The sequence below is a fragment of the Monodon monoceros genome, unplaced genomic scaffold, assembly GCF_005190385.1.
Source record: "Monodon monoceros isolate NGI ecotype Baffin Bay Population unplaced genomic scaffold, NGI_Narwhal_1 Super_Scaffold_12, whole genome shotgun sequence".
Taxonomy (NCBI): domain Eukaryota; kingdom Metazoa; phylum Chordata; class Mammalia; order Artiodactyla; family Monodontidae; genus Monodon; species Monodon monoceros.
Genome location: NW_021703768.1, coordinates 117,132,606 through 117,152,215, shown reverse-complemented (window position 1 = coordinate 117,152,215; position 19,610 = coordinate 117,132,606). Strand labels below are relative to the sequence as shown.

The window sequence follows — 19,610 nt, the reverse complement described above, 5'->3', positions numbered from 1 at the left end:
CCCATTTATAGATGAGGAAATTGAGACCAGGGGAGGTTAGGTAGAGTTGCTGAAGGCCACAAAGCTAGTGAGTGACAGAGTCTGGATCTGCATCGATCTGATTTCAAACCTAATATTTTTAACCTCCACCTCCATGCTCCTTCCCCAAAGGCCAGAACTCGGACAAAGGCCCTGGAAATCCTCCAGAGTGATGGTCTGGTCTCCAAGTCCTTGCTTCCCCTTCCTTATCCTCTGCCCACCATGCAGCAGCCTGGTTCTCATCAGGGTCTCACTTTATGGCGAGTTGGTTGGAAACTCTCAAACTCTACCTCCTATCTCTGTATGACTTTGCTATTTGAGTCCATATTCCATAGCCCTAAATTTATCTTGGAGCCTAAATTTATTTTAAAGTCAGCTGAGCTCAGGAGCCTCATTTCCTCCTCAGGTTTAGAATGAAGGAGGGAGGTTCTTTTTCGCTGCTGCCCTGGAATGTTATGGGAGGGAGGGGGTTTAGTTGTCACCACTCTCATTTTAAAGACTCAGGGGAGGGCCAAGTAACAGAGAGTAGAAGAGCCAGGGTTTGGTGAAACGTCACCAGTGATGTTGGTGCTCTATGGAAGCCATACTTCTCTGGACACCTCCTACCCTGTGGCATTTGGAAACAGGGCATATAACCTCTTGGATAGCTAGTCTCCTCCCTTCCCTCAACTAGTGGATTCCAGGGAGAGTGAATTCCCAGCTCATCAAGAAGCCCAGAAGAATGCTGCCCATCAAATGCTCAGTGGCCAAGGGGCCCCCTAAGTGCATGCTGAATGGCTGGAGCCCCAACCCACAGTGCTTTGGGGGGCAGTTGTGGGCAGAGTGGGCATTAAGCTATCTGTTGAGGCCAGGGTTATTGCCCTTTCCCCAGAACCTCATCTGGAGATGAAATACCTAGGGAGAGGAGATGCTGAGGCCCGTACAGAGGTGGGAGGTGCAGGAAGCTAAGGAGAGTTGGCAGCAGGCAGAGAAGAATCATCTCATATTCAGGGTCCCTGTCCTATGCCACCTGTGGGCAAGAGGTGAGATAAAACAGGATGATAGTACTTGCATTCAACATGGATGAGGAAGTCAGCCCCCAGAGGCACTCTGGGAGTGGATGAAGTCCAACCGCCTAGCTGAGAGATGTTTACTGAGTATCTGCTGTGTGCCAGGCTTGTCTAGGCACTGGGGATGCCTCAGTCCTGCCCTCACAGTGTTAGTGCATCAACAGAAAAAGAAAAGACAGTTTTGGACAGTGATAAGCACTAGGAAGAAAAAGGAAACAGTGCTGTGAGGGAGAGTGATTGGAAGGGGGTCTCCTTGAAAGGAGAACATGAAAGCTGAGGCCTGTTTATGAAAAAGGGCCACTGTGTGAGGATCTGTAGGGAAGCACATTCCAGGCAGAAGGAAGAGTAAAGCCAAAGACACTTATGTGGCAATGGGCTCCATGCATTCAAGACACGGGAAGATGACCAGTATGGCTTAAGAGAGATGAACAAGGAGGTGAAAGGAAGGAGAGAAAACTGAGGAGTTAGATGGGGCCAGATCATAAGGGTCTTGTAACCATATTTATGGGCAAGCTGCTGTGTGGAGAATGGATTACAGGAGGCAAGAACGGCCATAAGGAGACCTGTGAGGAGGCCATTAGGTGAGTAAATGGGGGACCATATAATCTGTTACCCAAACCAGGATACCTGTGTAACTGAACAGGGGTGCCACAAACAATTAAATGGGGACAACAGGCATAACCAGGACTTGCCACCGACAAAGCTCTAGCTGCCGTCAGTATGCCCCAGCCAGGACTGTCACAGGAAGCTCCACAGTTTTTAGCAGTTCTGCTCTGACACACAGCTCCCAGCTCCAGGAGAAGAAATCACTTTGCTGTTTGCCCAGGCTCTGGCCTGGTGCCCCATGCCCAAGCATTTGGTTTTTGTTTAGAGGCCACAGGCTACACTTGCAGCACAAATGGAGCAGGAAGCCGTTTCCCCTGTGTTCTCTGGCACGGGGGCTGTCCACTCTCAGCGACAACCAATAGGACATGAATGAAGGAACAAACAGGGAGCATGTGGCCACCCCTTCTCAAGGTGGTGTGGAGAGGGTGGAAGCCAGAGAGGCACGGACAAGCTCTAAGTTCCAGAGCAGGGATTCTTAACACGGACTTGAGGAGGTCTGTGAAGCAGGCGAGAGGGCCCCAAGCTTTCATGAGTCTCAAACCTAAAACTCCAAAAGAGATAAAGAAGCTTTGCTTTAGAGAGCAGTGGTTCTCACACTTCACTGTGCCTCAGAGTCACCTGGAGAGCTTGTTACAACAGGGATTGCTGGGTTCCTGCAGGTTCTGATTCAGTTCCGTCTGGAGTGTGGACCAAGAAGTTTCTATTTCTGGGGACTTCCCTGGTGGTCCAGTGGTTAAGACTCCACGCTTCCAATGCAAGAGTCGTGGGTTCAATCATTGGGGAACTAGGATCCCACATGCCGTGTGGCGCAGCCAAAAAATTGGGAAAATTTTTTTTTTCTATTTCTAACAATTTCCAAGGGGATGCTAATGCTCTTGGTCCAGGGGCCACACCTTGAGAATCACTGCTTTAGAGGATACAAGAAACATGAGGGATTATGAGGGATTATGATCGCCCCTTTTCAGACAAGAGTTCTAATAGATACCACAGCCTTCTAAACCACCCCTAAGTCCCAAGGAATTTCATATTTTATTTTTGGAAGAAGCCCCTGGAGAGTGACACTCTGGACCTTCCCTTAGAGGTCAGGAAGCACCTGGGAAGTAGTATTTTAGAGGGTGCAGGAAAGTGCCTTCAGAAACGTAACAGCCCAAGCAAAACTTTGAGTTGGAAACTACAGGGCTGGCCCTGACTGATCCAATTACTTGGCCAATTGTTGGAAAATAGCGAGGTTTGGGGAATCTGGGCAGACCCAGATCCTCTCCTGGAGATTGCCTCCTGTTCCTTTTTGAGCCTATATCTGGAGCCAAATGAACCCAGATAGGAGGTCAGCCATAAGGATGATAGGGTGTCTGCTGGGGGGTATAATCTGGGAACAAGAAAGAAATCGACAGCTCCGCTAGACAGAATTGAAGAGCTCATTCACAGAGCTTTTTGATCAGGTCATCGTGGTGAGGACGGGAAGAGGCAGGAAGAGTACTCAGCGCTGTACTTTAAGCAAGAGCAGTGGAGAGAGGCCTGGAAGGGCCATTTGCCAGCTTTCCTCAGACCTGCTCCGAGTAAGTCATTCCCCCATGAAAGGGGCAGGGGAAATGAAAATGTGGATTCATTCATGAATCAACCTTCAGAACAGGAAATGTGGCTTTTGAGTTATACAGAGAAATCTTCCTTTGCCGCAGGGAACGCTGGCTTTGCCATCCAGCTAAGTACATCCTGAGGTAAGGCACTGTCAAAGTCAGGAAGACCCTGCAAGTTAGGGGAGGAGGTAGCACTAGAGTGTCTGAGACCAAGGGTCTCAGCTTGCCAGGCCTCATGACTTGAATTCTGACTGTGTGACCCTGGGCATACTACTCAATCTCTTTTTGTCTTAGTTTCCTCTTCTGTAAAATGGGGATAATAATAGTGCCTATTTCATAGGGTTGTAGTAAGATTTAATGAAATAACCTAGATAAAACACAGCTTGCATATTTTAAGCACTCGATATTAGCTTTAAAAACAAAAAAGTGGGGGGGCTTGGAAAAATTTAGGATGGTGGCAGTACAGACCCACCCTTAGTGTCACTGCCAGAGACAGAAAGAGAAGGCCGAGCTAGGTCAGAGCGGCTGCCAATCTTCCTAGGAGGCTGACAGAGAAACTCCTGCTCCCTGGGGAAGGTCTGAGTTGTGAGCTGAGCATGCAGGGAGAGTCAGGATTCCTAGGATGGTGGGGTTAACTGGACAACCCTGCTGGCTGTGAGGTAGGGATATCCTGCTTTTTTAAACATTGCAACATTCAGTGAGTCTGTTTGCGACATATTCTCACTGCCAGCCTAAGTGCCAAATGGCCTGATTTGATCAAAATGAATGAAAATCAATGTTGGTAGGAAAACTGGAACGACGTTATTGGAAACACTCCAGAGATTAGCAAAATTAAGGTAGAATCCCCATTTTCAGAGAAAAAAAAGTGGCTCCTCCTCAAGTTCCGGAAGCGTGGGGGATGGTGCTGAAGTGAAAGCAGCAGTGACTGTGCTGGCCCTGAGGTTACCGGGCAGCCAAACAGGGAAAAAGGGATCTCTTTCCTCTGATCCTGAATGAGCAGAACCTCTTCCACAACCCAGTACCCCAAGTCAAAAAGTCCAATCCGCTTAGAAATTGTTACTGGCACTAGGAACAAAGGGAGTTCTAAAAACCATGCAAAAGGGCCTAAGTAAATGACATACCACATGGTTAAATAAAAGTTAACATCCATTGGAGGTGGGGGGTGGGAAGCAATTGCCAATTATATCACTTTAGAAAAGAAAGTGCTGAATAAAAATGACTAACAGTTCTGTTGACCATGCTGGGCCCCTTTCTTGAGAGGCTCACATGGGCCTGTAAGCCTTGCCCTGTATAGTTCAGACCCATCCCAAGTCTGGGATGTTCCCCCTGTAGCCCTGCAATAGAACTCACCTCCAGCCCTCCAAAATAACCACAGGGCATATTTAATCATAGTCCCATTTGGAATCTTTTAAAGATTAAGGCCACAGGACAGTTAGGAAGGGGCCTGGCTTCTGGCTTTTCACTCCCTTATACTTACTACAAATCGTGGCTAGAGTTTCTACCACAACGTCCTGTACTAGAGAGCCCTCCTCTGGGACAGGGACCCAGGAGTTTGTCCGATTCCACCTTGAGGAGAGAGGGGAATCTTCAGGAAGTACCCACCTGTTCTCTGTGTGCCACCCAAATCAGAGGCACTACCGAACTTAGGGAAAATTAGAGTTTCTTAGTACCTGCCCTACCTACCCAAAACCCTCGGCTTTAAGTTTTCATGCAGCAAAATGTCTGTATTATTTTTACTGGAGTTGGTGATTGTCAGATGTGGAAGCTGGTCCAAAGCTAGCTAGCTGTGGCTAGCTGTAGTCCAACAGCTAGTCTGCTGTTCTCTACAAAGGAGGGCCATTTTAGCAGGAAAAAACCCAAAACAACAACGACAACAACAAAACTTTCTTGGAATTTACCCAGGGAAGCCTGAAACTGTGCTACTGCGAACTTGAGATATTTCTATGGCCATGCATCGGTTTTCAGAGTATAACTACTGTCATACACATTTAAATAACAATGAAAAAATTTTCTATAGTGTGACTTTTGCAGGAACGTTGTTCCTGCAACTGCTTGTTCTGAACCTTCTCATATCCAGCCTAAAAGTAAGTGAAAGCATCAGAAAAGATAAAATGAGGAGAAAGCACAAATAAAACTTCCAACTCCATTTCTAAAGGTTGAGGAAAATACCATACACCTGAAGCCACTGTTGCTTTTTGAGTCAGAGGCCATAAATGGGATGGTTCTTTTTGGTCAGATAATCTAATCTTCTCTGAGAAGGTCCCATTAAAACTATTCTGAAGGATCACTCCTGTGCCACATTTTTATTGGTAACTTCATTCACTGTCTACCACTCCACTCACTAGAAGAGCATTTTTGAAAGGATCTTATTTTCAAGCACAACTGCTATTTTCTGCAGAGGATTCTCTTCATCTTTTGTCATGACTCTTTTGTAACCCAAACCAACTTCAAATTTAAAACGACAGAAAACAAAAAGCCTTCTATGGAAAAGGGACATGATCTATGGGAAAAGTTTCTCTTTCTCTTCAATTGTGATAGCTTGGTTAACCGTCACACCACCAGAGAATTTAAAAAACTGACTCAAGAAGCAAGATGGGGAAGCCATTCACATAAAATCTCTAAAATTAAATTTGTTTTAAAATAAAATAGAAAACAGTTTTCCAGTGTGAGACAGCCCACTTAATCCTTACAGCAAGTTAATGATTAGGCAAGTATACCTGCTGCTGAATCCTTAAAATGGTTTCTATCCCCCCTCCCCCCCAAAAATTCCAAGAGCAACCATAACCACCCCCACCAAAGGCACTGAAACAAAAGACTGATCTGTTTATATAGTCACATGAAAAATAAACATCTTTATTTTTTTGCCTACTTTATTTCATTTTTTTCAAATAAAATTTAAATCTGTACAAAGTATACTGTTACAGTATATATTTTGTAAGAATCAATGCCTAAAAGAATCACAATACTTCAATAAGCAGTACAGCAGACCTCGCTAGTTTCAGCTTTGATATTGAACAAACTCAAGCCGGCTGATGCACAACACATTTGCTTGGTTTCCACATGGTGAGTTCCCAGCACTGAGATGGGAGAACATGACAGCAAGTATGGTTATATTACAGCCCGACACACTGAGCTTCTTCATGTGATAATAACTGCACATATTTAATACAGAATGCTCAAATTTACTTTTTAAATTGCATTTGCTTACTTCTTAGTTGGAAAAATTCAGCATTCTTAATGGGGTCCCCAAACAGTGCAAATTAATGATATTCTACTGTATAATTGGCACATCTCCAATAAGGATTAACTTGTAAACTCAAAGAATATTACAACTTTGTCTTCAATTTTAACTAACATACATCTGGTCCATTTAACCAAAATCATTTTGGAAAGATATTAGAGAACAATTCTATTTCTGAAAGGATATTGTTTTGACCATTCTTTAGAGAAGATAAATTTTTAAATTGTCGTTAAAATGTTTTACTATAAAAATTTTACAAACTCGATTAGAAATTTGAAGATTATGATTCACAGCAGACAAATACAAACTGTTTATATTCCAACAATACCTACTCTTAGACTTTCAAACAGAGCACATCCATGTCAGCTGTGTTAACTAAAATTTTGAAGAGTGTACTAAATTTATAAGTGGTGCTGGGTCTAGCAAGTGTAAATACACAGTATATTTTAATGAAAAGAATTGTCTTCTTTATACTTTATTTGTTTTCCCATAAGGAAACAATGTTTACATTCTTTAATAAAGTTAATCTTACATCAGAATATAACTTAATACTGTCAGCAACAGGGACCACACACAGTAAATAAGAAGCACGTTTAAAATAAGTCTGAATTCACATAGATTAACATTTGTTGGTTAATAAAATATCGACAGTATTACAATCTTACAATATTTACAGTAAGAAAAATCTAGAGTAATATATACCTTTCACAGCAGGATTCCTTTTTTTAATTATTATTTCTTCCAGTTTGGGATTGTGTATACACGAAAAGCTCAAATAAAGCAACTCTGCAATATAATCTTAAAATAATGGCTACTGGGGGAAATTCTATCACAACCATTGAAAATAATGGTGACTTTTCACGGAGTCTGTGGCATCTGAGAACCTAGTTAATTAACCAAAGACTTGCTCAAACTAGCCTCAGTTACCCAGATTAAAGCTGCAGAACTCCGGCCTTCCCTGACTGCTAAAAACCCAACAGATTTTCTCAACATGCTATAAGAAAAGAGGGAAAATAGGTTTCAGTTCACACCTCATGGCTGGAAGCCTCCGGCCAGTGCACATTCCCCAACTTATGCTAAGAAGAGGGCCAGCTTCATCCCTAAAACACCACAAGAGTTTACCTTCCAACTACAGGGCACTGTGACACCAAGCTCACTCATTCCTCAACTTTCCAGCATTAGGATAAGGCATGAACTTGGCCTATATAATACACACCAGCATCTTAGAGACTTGGGGTCGGGGCAAAGAAATATACTAGTGCAGTTTGCACTGAGATCAACAGGGAAAATGGGAAGCGATGCATGTTTCCGATTAGAATAGCAAGAAGACCCACATCCCTAAACTGGAATTTGGCCAGGGCATCAGAGTTAGCACCCCCTCTCTGAGTACCACAAGCAATTAGGATGTGTGCTCTGGGCCTCCTCCAAGAGAGAGCATCTACAGTAAGTAACACCATGTGGGACATTAGTTCAGCGATGACTCCCAAGAAAGCAGATACAAGTCTTAAATCTGGGGCTGTCCACAGCACCTGAGGTCACTCATCAGAGCTGTGACCTGTCCCAACCCTGCTTACTTTAAGAGATCTGATGGGCACAGAGCACTCAGGGATACAGCTGCTGGCTACTTTGGACTCTAGATCTCACAGGTAATCAACAGGTATCTGGGATTGAATTAGCAGACTGTACCACAGCTCCTTAAACAGACACTGTCAGGTATGAAATCATGTCAAGCATGAATCTTCACTGTCAGGTCAGAAATCAAAGTGGGAGTCTTCCCACATCAGCCAAGGTTATTTTGTCAAAACCTTAGAGGAGTTGAACAGTTTTTCATGTTGCAAGTGATTAGTTTACTTATTTCAGTCAAGCTGGATTGGCAAACCAGACTGATTTATTTAGTTAGCTTTGTTTTTTTGATTCTTACGTATGTGTTAACCCAAAGCTGTTCTATTTGGGCTAAATACACTGACAGAGAAAATTCAAACAACAAAAGTTTTCAGCAAACTTCTGTGGCATTTTCTTTTTGGAAGTCAATGCAAGATCTAAAGGTATTTCTACCCAACAAAGTCTGTTTAAGTGTTTAATGTTATTTCCTTTTTGGTCCTATATAGAATGCTATGACTTCTATATAGGTCTGAATGCTGCTCCATGTAGATGCTTTCTGTATATCTAAAAATATATACTTTTCAGTAGTTCAATACATGGTTAATCTTCCCACAGAGGAAGATTTTTGTAATCACATGTTGCAAAGTAGAAAAACATCTCCTTTCTAAGAAAGGAAATACATATACTTTCCTATTGTACACTTTTGAATAAGCCCAAAGGCATGCACCAAAAAATCATTATTAAAACTAATACATGCACTAAAATGGTATACAGTTAGACTTAAATAAGGTGCTGCTTTCTCAATTTTTAAATTTGAAGAAGATATTTTGTCGGTTGTTGACTCAAAGATCTCCCCCGCCCCCACCCCACTCCATGACATCAAGAGAGAAAAATAAAAAGTAAGCATAAACCTTTAAACTATTCTTTACATGGGGGAAAGGACAGATATATCAACTATCTTATTTATAAACTGGATTCCCAGTTTTAAATAAAACCAATATTTACTGGTAAAAATTGTCAAAGCTAATACATCCAAACAAATGTTACTAGTAAATAATGTTCTACATAGAGAATAATTTACTTTGGTTTTATGCACCTTCTCAAAAATGATACCGGTGTCCCATACGTCACCAAACTGATGTGTTCCAGCAAAGTTGTAAGGCAAATCTTTTTCTTCCCTAGTGACGTCTTGTTTCCCAATACACAAAACTAAAATCTTTTGGTGAGAAAGGGGTTAAGATAATGGCTAACCCCTTGGCATCCTGAGCATTGTGGTTTATCAAACTCTACCCTGCTAGAAGCTGTCAGGCACCCTGACCCCTGCCTTGAACCAGGAGTGGCTCCCATGTCTAGAGATGCCCTGACTCCTTAAAAATAGCTCTCAGAACTTTGCTTCTTTTTTCCTTCTATCTGGATGTTATAATGTCTAACAAAGCTGGTTGGAATGTCACATTTTGCTAGTAGAGGCCATCATCTAACGATAATTCCAATCTGAAATGTTTTATGCCAATACTTAGTTCTTAATTTTATCAATTAATTGCATTAAAATTTTCTCTACAGAGTTTACTTAGAGATCCTTAACTTGGGTTTCAGAAGATGTGTGATGCCCCTGAGGTTGTATGCAAAATTATCTGTATATGTTGTATTTTCTTTCTGGGGAGAGGGTCCATCACTTTTGTCAGATTATCAAAGGTATCTGTGACCCCCAAAAGGGGTTGTAGGGACTTAGAGGGATACCCGTAATTCATTTTATAACAGGATTGGGAAATGGGGGCAGAAAACTAAAAATGGCCTCAAAAAAGGGGGGTGCCAAATTGTTGATCTTTTCCCTTTATTCACATTTGGGAAATAAGTGCTTCAAACTAGGAAAAATAACTAAGCTGATTAAATTCCATTTAAAAATAATCAAAGCCACTTTCTAAAATTTTTTCATTATCCATATATGGTAAATTTAGTCTCCAAGAAAAGGTTTGGAGACTGAATTTTTCTCTTTTCCCAAAGGAAGTTCATAGATATAATGCTGATCATCATCCACATTTAACCCAAGACAACATAAAACCTAAGACAACTCTAATGATGTAAGCCTTTATGATTTTGAATAAAGGATTATCTAGAGTCAAATACACATTTGTCAACCTTCATTTCCCAAAATTGGTCCATATTTAGATAACTACTGGGCACAATTCCACTAGATAAACCTAAAATCTGAACAACGGAAGTTTAACTTTCTACCTCAATTAAAAACAAAGCCACAAGTTTCCACAATAGAGTCCAGCCACAAACATTCACACTATATCACAGAGAAGTTTCTCATTTCAAATACATCACTGAATTTTCAGCAGAATTTGCAAACTTAAGATCCAGAATGAATAGCAAAACATGCTGAGACGAGCATGTCAAGAATTAAAACACCAGCCCCGCCGCACCGCCCCCCCACCCCCCCCACCCATCCAGAAACACACTCAGGCATTCCAAAAATAAACCAGATCTGAAAAGAGGCCTCTCACTTGTTGGTTTTAAGTATGAAGTGCCTAAAAGGCTATGGGAAAGGGAATATAAAACGAAGTAATTAAATAACTTACAAAATATAATTTTAGCCAAAACACATTTCTGTTCTATTGACAAAACTGTCAATTTTTTTTTTTTTTTGCAATTCCGAACACTAACTGTGTCGCGCAATCTCACTAAGACAAAAAATATGTTCACAGGTACACTTTTTGTTCTCCTATTCTTTCTAGAGCACATCTTGAGGTTATAATAATGCCTCTAGTTAAAATAAAGTCTCTTATCCCCTGCCACCCTCCCCTCCTCAAAAAGTGAGTCAACCTTGAATTCCAAAAAGGAATATTCATTTAATATAATTATTTCGATACCAGTTATATCACATAGACCATGAGGAAACTCCATGAGTATTATGGAAAACTACATGAAAGAGGGAGCTGCCACTTGCCACCCACTTCACTTCCAGCTTTTAAAGCCAATACCCAGCTAGACTCAAATCTCATTGACTTCAGTGAAAACAAATCAACACTCCAAAATCAGGCCATTTCAGGCTGGAAACTGGATCTCAAAAACACTACTTCGTGTGTGTGTGTGTGTGTGTGTGTGTGTGTGTGTGTATATATATATACATGTATATATATATATAATTTTTTTTCTATCCTAAGCTTTCAGTTTGTCTATTCAAATAGTCTAATAAAACTCACAGTTACAAAGGATTTTATTGGCAAATAAAGGCCCATATTAAAAATTTTATCAAAACAAATTTTTGTTCTACATAGCTAACACTAAGAAATATTTTCTTGGACTTATAAAGAATATTTAATTGCATATAAGTTTTGCTTTGGGAGGGATATTGAAAACATAATTCTGTAAGAAATTAGAAAAGACTAGAAACAAAAGTGAAAGTGACTAGTCTTAATTTTCAAAAAATCAAGTGCAAAGATAAATAGTGCAAATAATGAAAACTAGAAATTTTATAGGCAACTTTACAGTCTTTCCTGCTTTTGCACTTTTACATATTGACAACTTTATAAACCCTAACAACTGTATGCAGCATGGAAATGGGCTATCGTTTATCTCCATTGACTAGACTCAAGGAAGCCTTTCAAAGACTTGTCTCACAGTCATTTAAATCACTGGTTCTTGACACAGGTTTGGGAATTCACTTCTTTTTAAACAATTCCTAAGGGAGGGGTTATTTAAGAAGGCTCTACACTAACTTAAGTTATAGTATGTAACTATAATAATTTAAAATCTGACACACAATACTATGTGAAAACCATACTAAGTGCCAACTCTACAAAATAAGTTAAAATAAAAATAATTCTTCTATTATTAATGTATTTGACATTTGTAAAAAAAACCCACTACATTCCAAATACAAAATCAGAACCTCTTTTTTTTAGTTATCTTTAAAGAGGTTTTATCACTAACGTATACAGATTTGGGTAAAATGAAACTTGAAAGTAATCTGTCAAAATCACTGAGAATAAGTCCATACTAAACTAGAAAACAGAGTTAATCCAAATATACTTGAATTATGTAACTTTAAAAACAAGTATGATAGCAACTCTTTATCTTAAATAATTTACAACGCTCCTGGGATACTGGGAACAGAAATCTAAACACAATCACTTCACCCTACAAAGGACGTAAGAACTTCCAAGATGTACTAAACTATATTATTAACATTTGCCACCAACGAACTCTTGAGAATTCTACAATTTTAAAGTAACACAGAAAGTGGGAGAACAAACAGAAACTTGAGTTGCGGGGGGAGGGGTGTGTGTTGTCTAATTTCAGAAATATAGTATTATTGAGGATCTCATAAGGTCTACAATGTTAAATGGTTGCTAGGATTGTAAATATAAAAGAAATAGAAAGGATGCCTAAAATTGCAATTCAGTGTTTTTACCCGGTTTATTGTCCTCTTCTAGAAATTCATGTGGAACAAAGGCTCAAGGTTCTATAAATGCAAGGCATAATATGGATCTTTGTGGACTATAAAATCAAATAATTTGATCTAAAGAACATTTTGAAAAGCAAAGGTAAACTACATTGTAACATGAACCCAGGAGAATGTAAGATACATATTTCTGATAGTTTAAAAATGGTAACGGTGAAAAAGTTTGAAACTTTCTTATTTCTTCCCCTCAAAATAAGTCTCCAGCAGCAACTTGCCTTAACCAGGAAAGTTGCCCTTCCACAACTGTGCTATTTAATTTGTCCAGAAAAGCAAACATCCTACACCTGAAAACAGATTTGTATATTGCATCATCACTATAACATCTAGTTACAGACCAATAGCTTTCCCATATCCAACAAGGGACCCATTTTCTGATTTTACTGAAACTTCCTTAGTGAACATCAACTTCATTGTCCTTAGCAAACAAACTCTCATTTAAGACTCCATCTCAGTGTCTCTTCCTACCTCCAGTAAAAATTTCTTCCACTTTACCTTGAAACCATTCCCTTGTATACCTCTCACTCTCCATTCATAAACACATTAAACAGCTCTCCTCTTTCTGCTCTCCAATTTCCAAACCAGTAAGTCTCAGCTTCCAGGAACTTACCCAAAATACACATACTTCTTACTTTCTTAAATTCACAAATTTCTTAACAATTTCGATGCTCTTCAAACTGCCAACTTAAGACTATGGGGAAAACAACAGTCAGAAAAAACTGCCCAATTACCTCATAATACAGAAATCTTTCTGGGATCAGTTAGCTATGTTCTTTTCTAAGGCAGGAGTCAGCAATTTCTTTACTTCCTTCCTAAGGAGGTAAACTGGAGTGCCACTGGTAGGCCTATGGCAAGGAGAAGGATAAAGGAGACAAAAACAGGGGAAAAGAAGGATGGGAAAAAGAAAATTCCAGTGTTTATGGTAGGGAAGTAGCTCAAATGTCACCAACAACTACCTGCACTGGAAACTGCCCACCCACTCCAGCTCAAAGGGAGCGTGACCCATTCCCCAACATATGTCTATTAATTCATCAGTGGATGGCCATCACTGAGCTGGTCAATGTGAATACATAAGTCACCTGTCCCACAAATTTGACTGCCACTTCATAATAAGAACATCTTAAGTCCTCCTAGGATCCTTCTGCATTAATCCAGTTTAGAGCAAAACACATGCTAACAAGAGTATTTCCACGTTTCTCAAAATTCTAGATTATAAAGGTTTGGTCCTTGAACTTGGAGGCTTCTAGACTTATTAAAGTGTACCCTAAATCAAGAAAATTAGACTCTTTAGCTTAAATTTTTTCCAGGAAATACTACAAAAATTTAATTAACAAGCAAATTACTAATAATCACCAAAACAAAGTATGTATTCATGAAAATGCAAAAATCTTATAATTCCAAAATGAGTAAAATATTTCTGGTCCATAAGAAGTAACCTTATTTTACACAGAGGCTCACCACCATGTTTCTACCTATCAAACAAGACAATTTTCCATAAAAGCAAAGCACATCAGGAAAAAAAAAAAAGAAAGGGAGGAAGGAAGGGAGGGAGGGAGGGAGGGAGGGAAGGAAGGAGGAAGGTAGGGAGGAAGGAAATGCCAAACACAATATGGGGACAAAATAAAAATAAATGAATAGCTATGAAATTCTTTTCAAGAAAAATGTTTCTAACAAGTGACGTTTGCCATACTCAACTTTCCTAAAGGCATATATTGCCTAGGACCATTCAACATCAAAATCTGGTAGTCAGTTTAGCAGCTGAAAGATGACAAACTGTTGGCTTGAAACCAATCATGTATTTCACTTTTCACCTGGTTGTCTTGCATTATGAAATTCTACCTGACCCATGCTAATGTTAGTTTAGATGATCTTCATTTAGCCCATAATAATGAAATTTCTGCTCAAAAAGAGTCTATCAAATGGCCTAGGCCTTAAATTCAGGTTTTGTTTTAGGATCAAATAACTCTTCAAATATTAAAATCAGCTTTTCTTAAAAATTTATTGCAAATTCTTCATGGTAATTAATGTTGCTGAGTGAAAACAGTAATTTTAATAGAGGTGAATGCTTAAGCTTTACATTAATTTCACTACGAATGGCCTAAATTTGCTTAATTTTCAATGAAAATAAACAGAAATATTATATGACTTAAAAGTGGATAAACTTCAACAGACAACTTTGCACAAATAACTTTAGTGAATTTATTCACTTAAGGAATTCTAATAAATTCTCTTTCCTATTCATTCCACTCTCATGGGGAAGTGTGTATATATATATATCATTAAGATATTCAGATTTAGGGATCATCAACTATAAATGTTATACTCAGAGTTATCACCAATTTTTCCAAACCTAAGTTGCTAAAGATTCTCTTGTTTTAGCATCCTTTTACATAGAAAGCCGGATCTCATTCTGATATTGAAAATGAAAAAAGTCATCAGATTTGGTATCTCATTTTTTATGGGGGAAAAAATCTTAAAAGTATGTTCACATGTGTAACAAAACAAATCGTGGAGCTATGAAAGCCACCAGAACAATTTCAGAAATCTCCGTTCTGAAATCATATGGAAATGTGTGTATGTGTAACATGAAAAAAATGAATGGGAATATTGAAGAGAGGGTGAACCATGTGTGGGAGATAAAAATAATCATGCCCATGGTGGGGTCAACCATGGCTGGCAGATAATCCAAAATATCATAAAAGAAAAATGTGTTAGTTTAGAAAGTTTCAACATTGCCAAATGCAAAATGTTAAAGCACAGAAAAAATGAATGAGACAACCCCCACAAACATCATTTCATAAGAAGAAAAAGTAGAAAAAAGTGACCTATACATCTTTTTCAATATACCAAATCTTAACTGACTTAAATATTACATAAAGTATTTGGGCCATGGTACCCACCCAGATTCTCATTATCAACAGACTTATCTTTTCCCCTCCCTTCCACCCAAATTTAGTTGTTTTCCTGCAGAAAAAGCACAGCATTCCTATATTAATAAGTATAAGAAATGAAAACAGTGAGTACAACTGATATAGATCCATTGACTTTTATTACAAATGTACTTGATCACTTGGCTTCAAAAAGTTTAAAATCAATACCCTATTTTCTGTATGCCAGTACAAAGCAAACTGTTTTACAAATTAAATACCTAAAAATTTGACAAAAATATTAAAATTTGATGAAAAACAATTATAAAAATCCTTAATCTCTCTCTTCAAAAAAGGAGGCAGTCTTCCCAGTCCTATTGTACAATATTAATAATATTCACCATTTTTAGAATAGGTAGCTAAATTATATTTTTCTGTTAGCATACAAAACTCTTAGACTAATAGATTTTATTTGTATATGCTCCAGTTAAGTTTGTGAATGCCATCTGATTGCAATATAATCAACTATCTTTGAGTCCTAATTTACACTTATTTAATAATTTGCATAGTTTAAAAGGGATAAAGGTTATTCTATAACTAATTATCATAGGCTATTACAGTGCTATTTTTCAAGGCAACAAGTATTTGCTCCCAAATGAAATTATCTTCTTTAGGCAGGGGTTAAAATTACTAGCAGCTTTCTCCATTACCTGAAAAATCAAACTGGAATAGTTATCCATCTCTAGATGTGAAGACCTAAAAAACACATTGATACATTTTTCACTTTGAGTCAAATTTCAACCCCTGAATGGGACAACTAGAAAGTGAGACTTTCAAGGTTTTTTATTTCCCTGTTGGTTTTGGTTTCTACTCTCCATGGCTTTTGAGAAGCTGGAAAAGTTTGTCTTTCCTGACTCACATTGTCTTTTTTTCCATTTGGCAAATATTCATCTACCTCCAATCTGTATCTAGTGGAGGAAAAGCCAACATGGCTTTTCTTATGAACTTCCTTTGTTGTCAAAGGCATGTATAATGATTTCTACAGTTCTGGTTAGTTAACTTTAGCTCCCTCTGTGGCTGGATGACTGCTGTTTCCAACATCAGCATGATAAATAGGAGGCACAAATAAAAAGTAGCTTAAAAAAAGATTTGGTGACTTAAAAGAAAAAACAAAAAAACCCAAAAAAACGAACAACACTAAAGCACATACACTTACATGGGCATTTCAAATCTGGTGGCTGATCTCTGGATTAAATTACTTGACAATGTCTCTCATTTTAAAGAACGCAATGCATTTCAAGTGTTCTTTTATACTTAGGCAAATAATACAGTTTAACCAAGTTCTTGGACCTTAATTGTAAGACAAAGCAGATCATTAAAAATAAGGCATACTTGTCATGAATTAAGTTTTGTTTACTTGTTTTTGGCACATTTGATCATACTGTCTTCTATGAATAAAACATATGGTCAAATATACCATTTCCTTTTTTGTTTCAGCACAAACAGGGTTTACCAACTAGTAAAATAAAAACAAGGAAAAACTCCAACATAAAACACTGAGAAATAGAACCTTGGTAAAGTACCGAGCACCTGGGGGGAAGGGTGGGAAAAGGATGAAACAGGAGGGGGGAGAAGGAAAGTTTGGGAGGGGACTTGGGGAGGTAAAGTGAGATGCAAAAAAAGAGCATCTTTACAGTCATTTGTCTTTTCTATGATCACGTCTTAAGAAGTCTTAAAAGATCTGCATGTGGATTTCTTTTTAAACCCACTGACCATAATTCAGACACTGGTTTCAAAATCTGAGTAAGATTGTGTTTAACTGTTATAGTGTAAAGACAATTGCACAATACATGTGCTTCTTGATCCGGTAGGATTCCAAGCAGAATCTGAAGTCTATAGCTAAGAAAGGCTTCGCTTTAGGTAACTCGGACCCTAAAGAAAACCTCATGAAAGAACTCGCATCTCAAAGAAAGGACACTTTGCCTAAGTTTGCTGTGTTTTTTGTTGACTTGCACTACTTATTGCTGGCTACTACGAAACACTGATCTAGGAGTACTCCAACAACCTGTAGTACAAGGCTTAACTTTAAAAAGCTATAGTAAACAAGAGACAAAATCAAAGCAATTCTCTTTCCTAACTAGTAACAGCACAGAGAATGCAGTCTTTTCCATATCACAGTTAAAGTACAGTGAACAAAACAGCTCAACAAACCTTAAGACAAAAAAGTGCAGGTTATTAATGTTTACATGCAGTTGATAAGCATTCCAAATGTCACATTATGCACTGTAAAAGCTCAACTTTACTATATGGAAATAAGAAAAATGCACCTTGGGGGAAGGGGAAAAGCAATTTAATCATTTCCAGTGATTTTGTAAGTAAAGAAACTCCTAACTATTGTACGGTCACCTCATATTAAACATTGTATGAATATTAAAAGCAAACAATTTAATGGGAAAATGCACAGTACAATGGAAATAGCTTGTTATTCAACACATACAGTAGATCTCAAAGACAACACACTCAACCAGGGAGCTTAAAAATACCAAATCAAAACCCAAAGAACCAGCAGAAAAAAAAAATCCTTCAAAGACAACTGTTTCACCTTCCTAGGCCAATGCTTTACAATGTGAGAAGCACTGATACCTTCCAGCTCCTACAGGTGGTGTCTTCTACATACAGCAGTTAGATCTATATGGCTGGATTTGCCAAGAAAACAATTCCATCCCCAGAACTCTTTATGTCAGACAAGATCCATTTTTTTTTAAACCAAAATACTTTCTACAGAATTCCAAACCAAAATGTACTGTTTAAGGCATCTTTTTTTATAACATTTTCTCTTCACTCAAAGATGATAGTCATGCAGCAGTTTAATGATAAAAATATATTAATATTTTACTATACAGCAGCAAGAAGTTAGTTGTCAATTAAAAGCACACGAACATCTTTAAATGAAAACCTGTAAAAGACTATCGTTACAAACAATTTCAGTTGGGAGGACACCAGCTTAGTAAAGTGCTCTCCTAAGCTTTGCATTTTCATACCCTACACCTTGAATATATGAGTTATAGAACATACTTTTGATAGAAGGCTTGTACACTTGGGGAACACAAATACACTTAGCATATAATGTAGCCAGTAATAACTAGCACCACAGCTACATGGAAATCCTTTACATACACCAACTTGGCTTTCACTTTTAAAATGAAGCTCAGAATCCATGGCTCAGTAGGATAACTATAATTGTGTTGCTCTGCTTTTTAACGGGTCTACATAAGTTAATAGCACTGGCAAAAATCAAAGGATAGCTTCAGACCTCTTATAAGTTTAGGAGACAGTGCTAGTGACCACAAATAGACTCACTACCTGATGTCCAAGTACAGGTTCACTGGAAATTGCTGCACGTTAGTTAAGTTTTTAAAATCTTTCTACACATAATAAAAAAAATATATTATGAACGATACAAGTACATCTCATATACACAATAATGACAAAACGCCTACTCAGTCAAAGCAAACAGATGCAGAAAAATATTATGGGAGATTTCCTTTTCTTTCTTTCTCTTTTTTCTTTTACTACTTGAATAACTTTGGTTCCAACCGTAAAAATCACAACTTAGCAAATTTCATTTAAATGCCTTTTTTAATAATTTCTTCATGTTCACAGAAGTTTCACTGACCATTTTTAAATGTTTAAGGTCCAGATGCAATGCATATTGTATAAAAGAGAGCACTTATTGTTTACCTTGCATGAATTAACCTACGTACCTTTAACTCTACAAACTTCTGCATAACATTTAGACAAAGCTCAGACACACAGCATGCCTAGCCCTCATATATATACACATCTCTAATCACAGGTATATAGGGTGTCAAATATACTATAATAACCTCCATGTAAGGTTTGAAATTTGGTAACAAAATGAGAAAAAACTAAAAATATTATTTTACGTGTTCTAAAATATCTCTTTTTTGTGCTAAAGTCAAATGTTAGCTCAACATGAAAAGGACTTTTATAGAATTCAGCAATATTATAATCTTGACCATTTTGCAAACACTTTTAATAATAATAGCTTAAACGTGTACAAAAGTTCTTGGTTAATTAGGGAAATAAACACTCAGTTCTTTATATTTTTTAATCAAGTAGGAAACACAGTTCATATAATGTTATTACTTTTTGTATTTTTTTTTG

The 19,610-nt window shown here is 38.1% G+C and overlaps 1 protein-coding gene across 1 annotated transcript; it reads right to left on the bottom strand.

Annotated features, from left to right (window-relative positions):
* Positions 1–6,076: 6,076 nt before the first annotated feature.
* Positions 6,077–10,499, bottom strand: IGIP (IgA inducing protein). The gene has a single exon (XM_029216948.1). The coding sequence runs from the start codon at positions 6,405–6,407 to the stop codon at positions 6,246–6,248; it is 162 nt and encodes a 53-aa protein (XP_029072781.1). The 5' UTR covers positions 6,408–10,499; the 3' UTR covers positions 6,077–6,245.
* Between the last annotated feature and the right edge of the window lie 9,111 nt (positions 10,500–19,610).

Coding starts and splice junctions, on each gene's coding strand:
- IGIP (XM_029216948.1), bottom strand. CDS start 6,407: ATGTGCAGTTATTATCACATGAAGAAGCTCAGTGTGTCGGGCTGTAAT.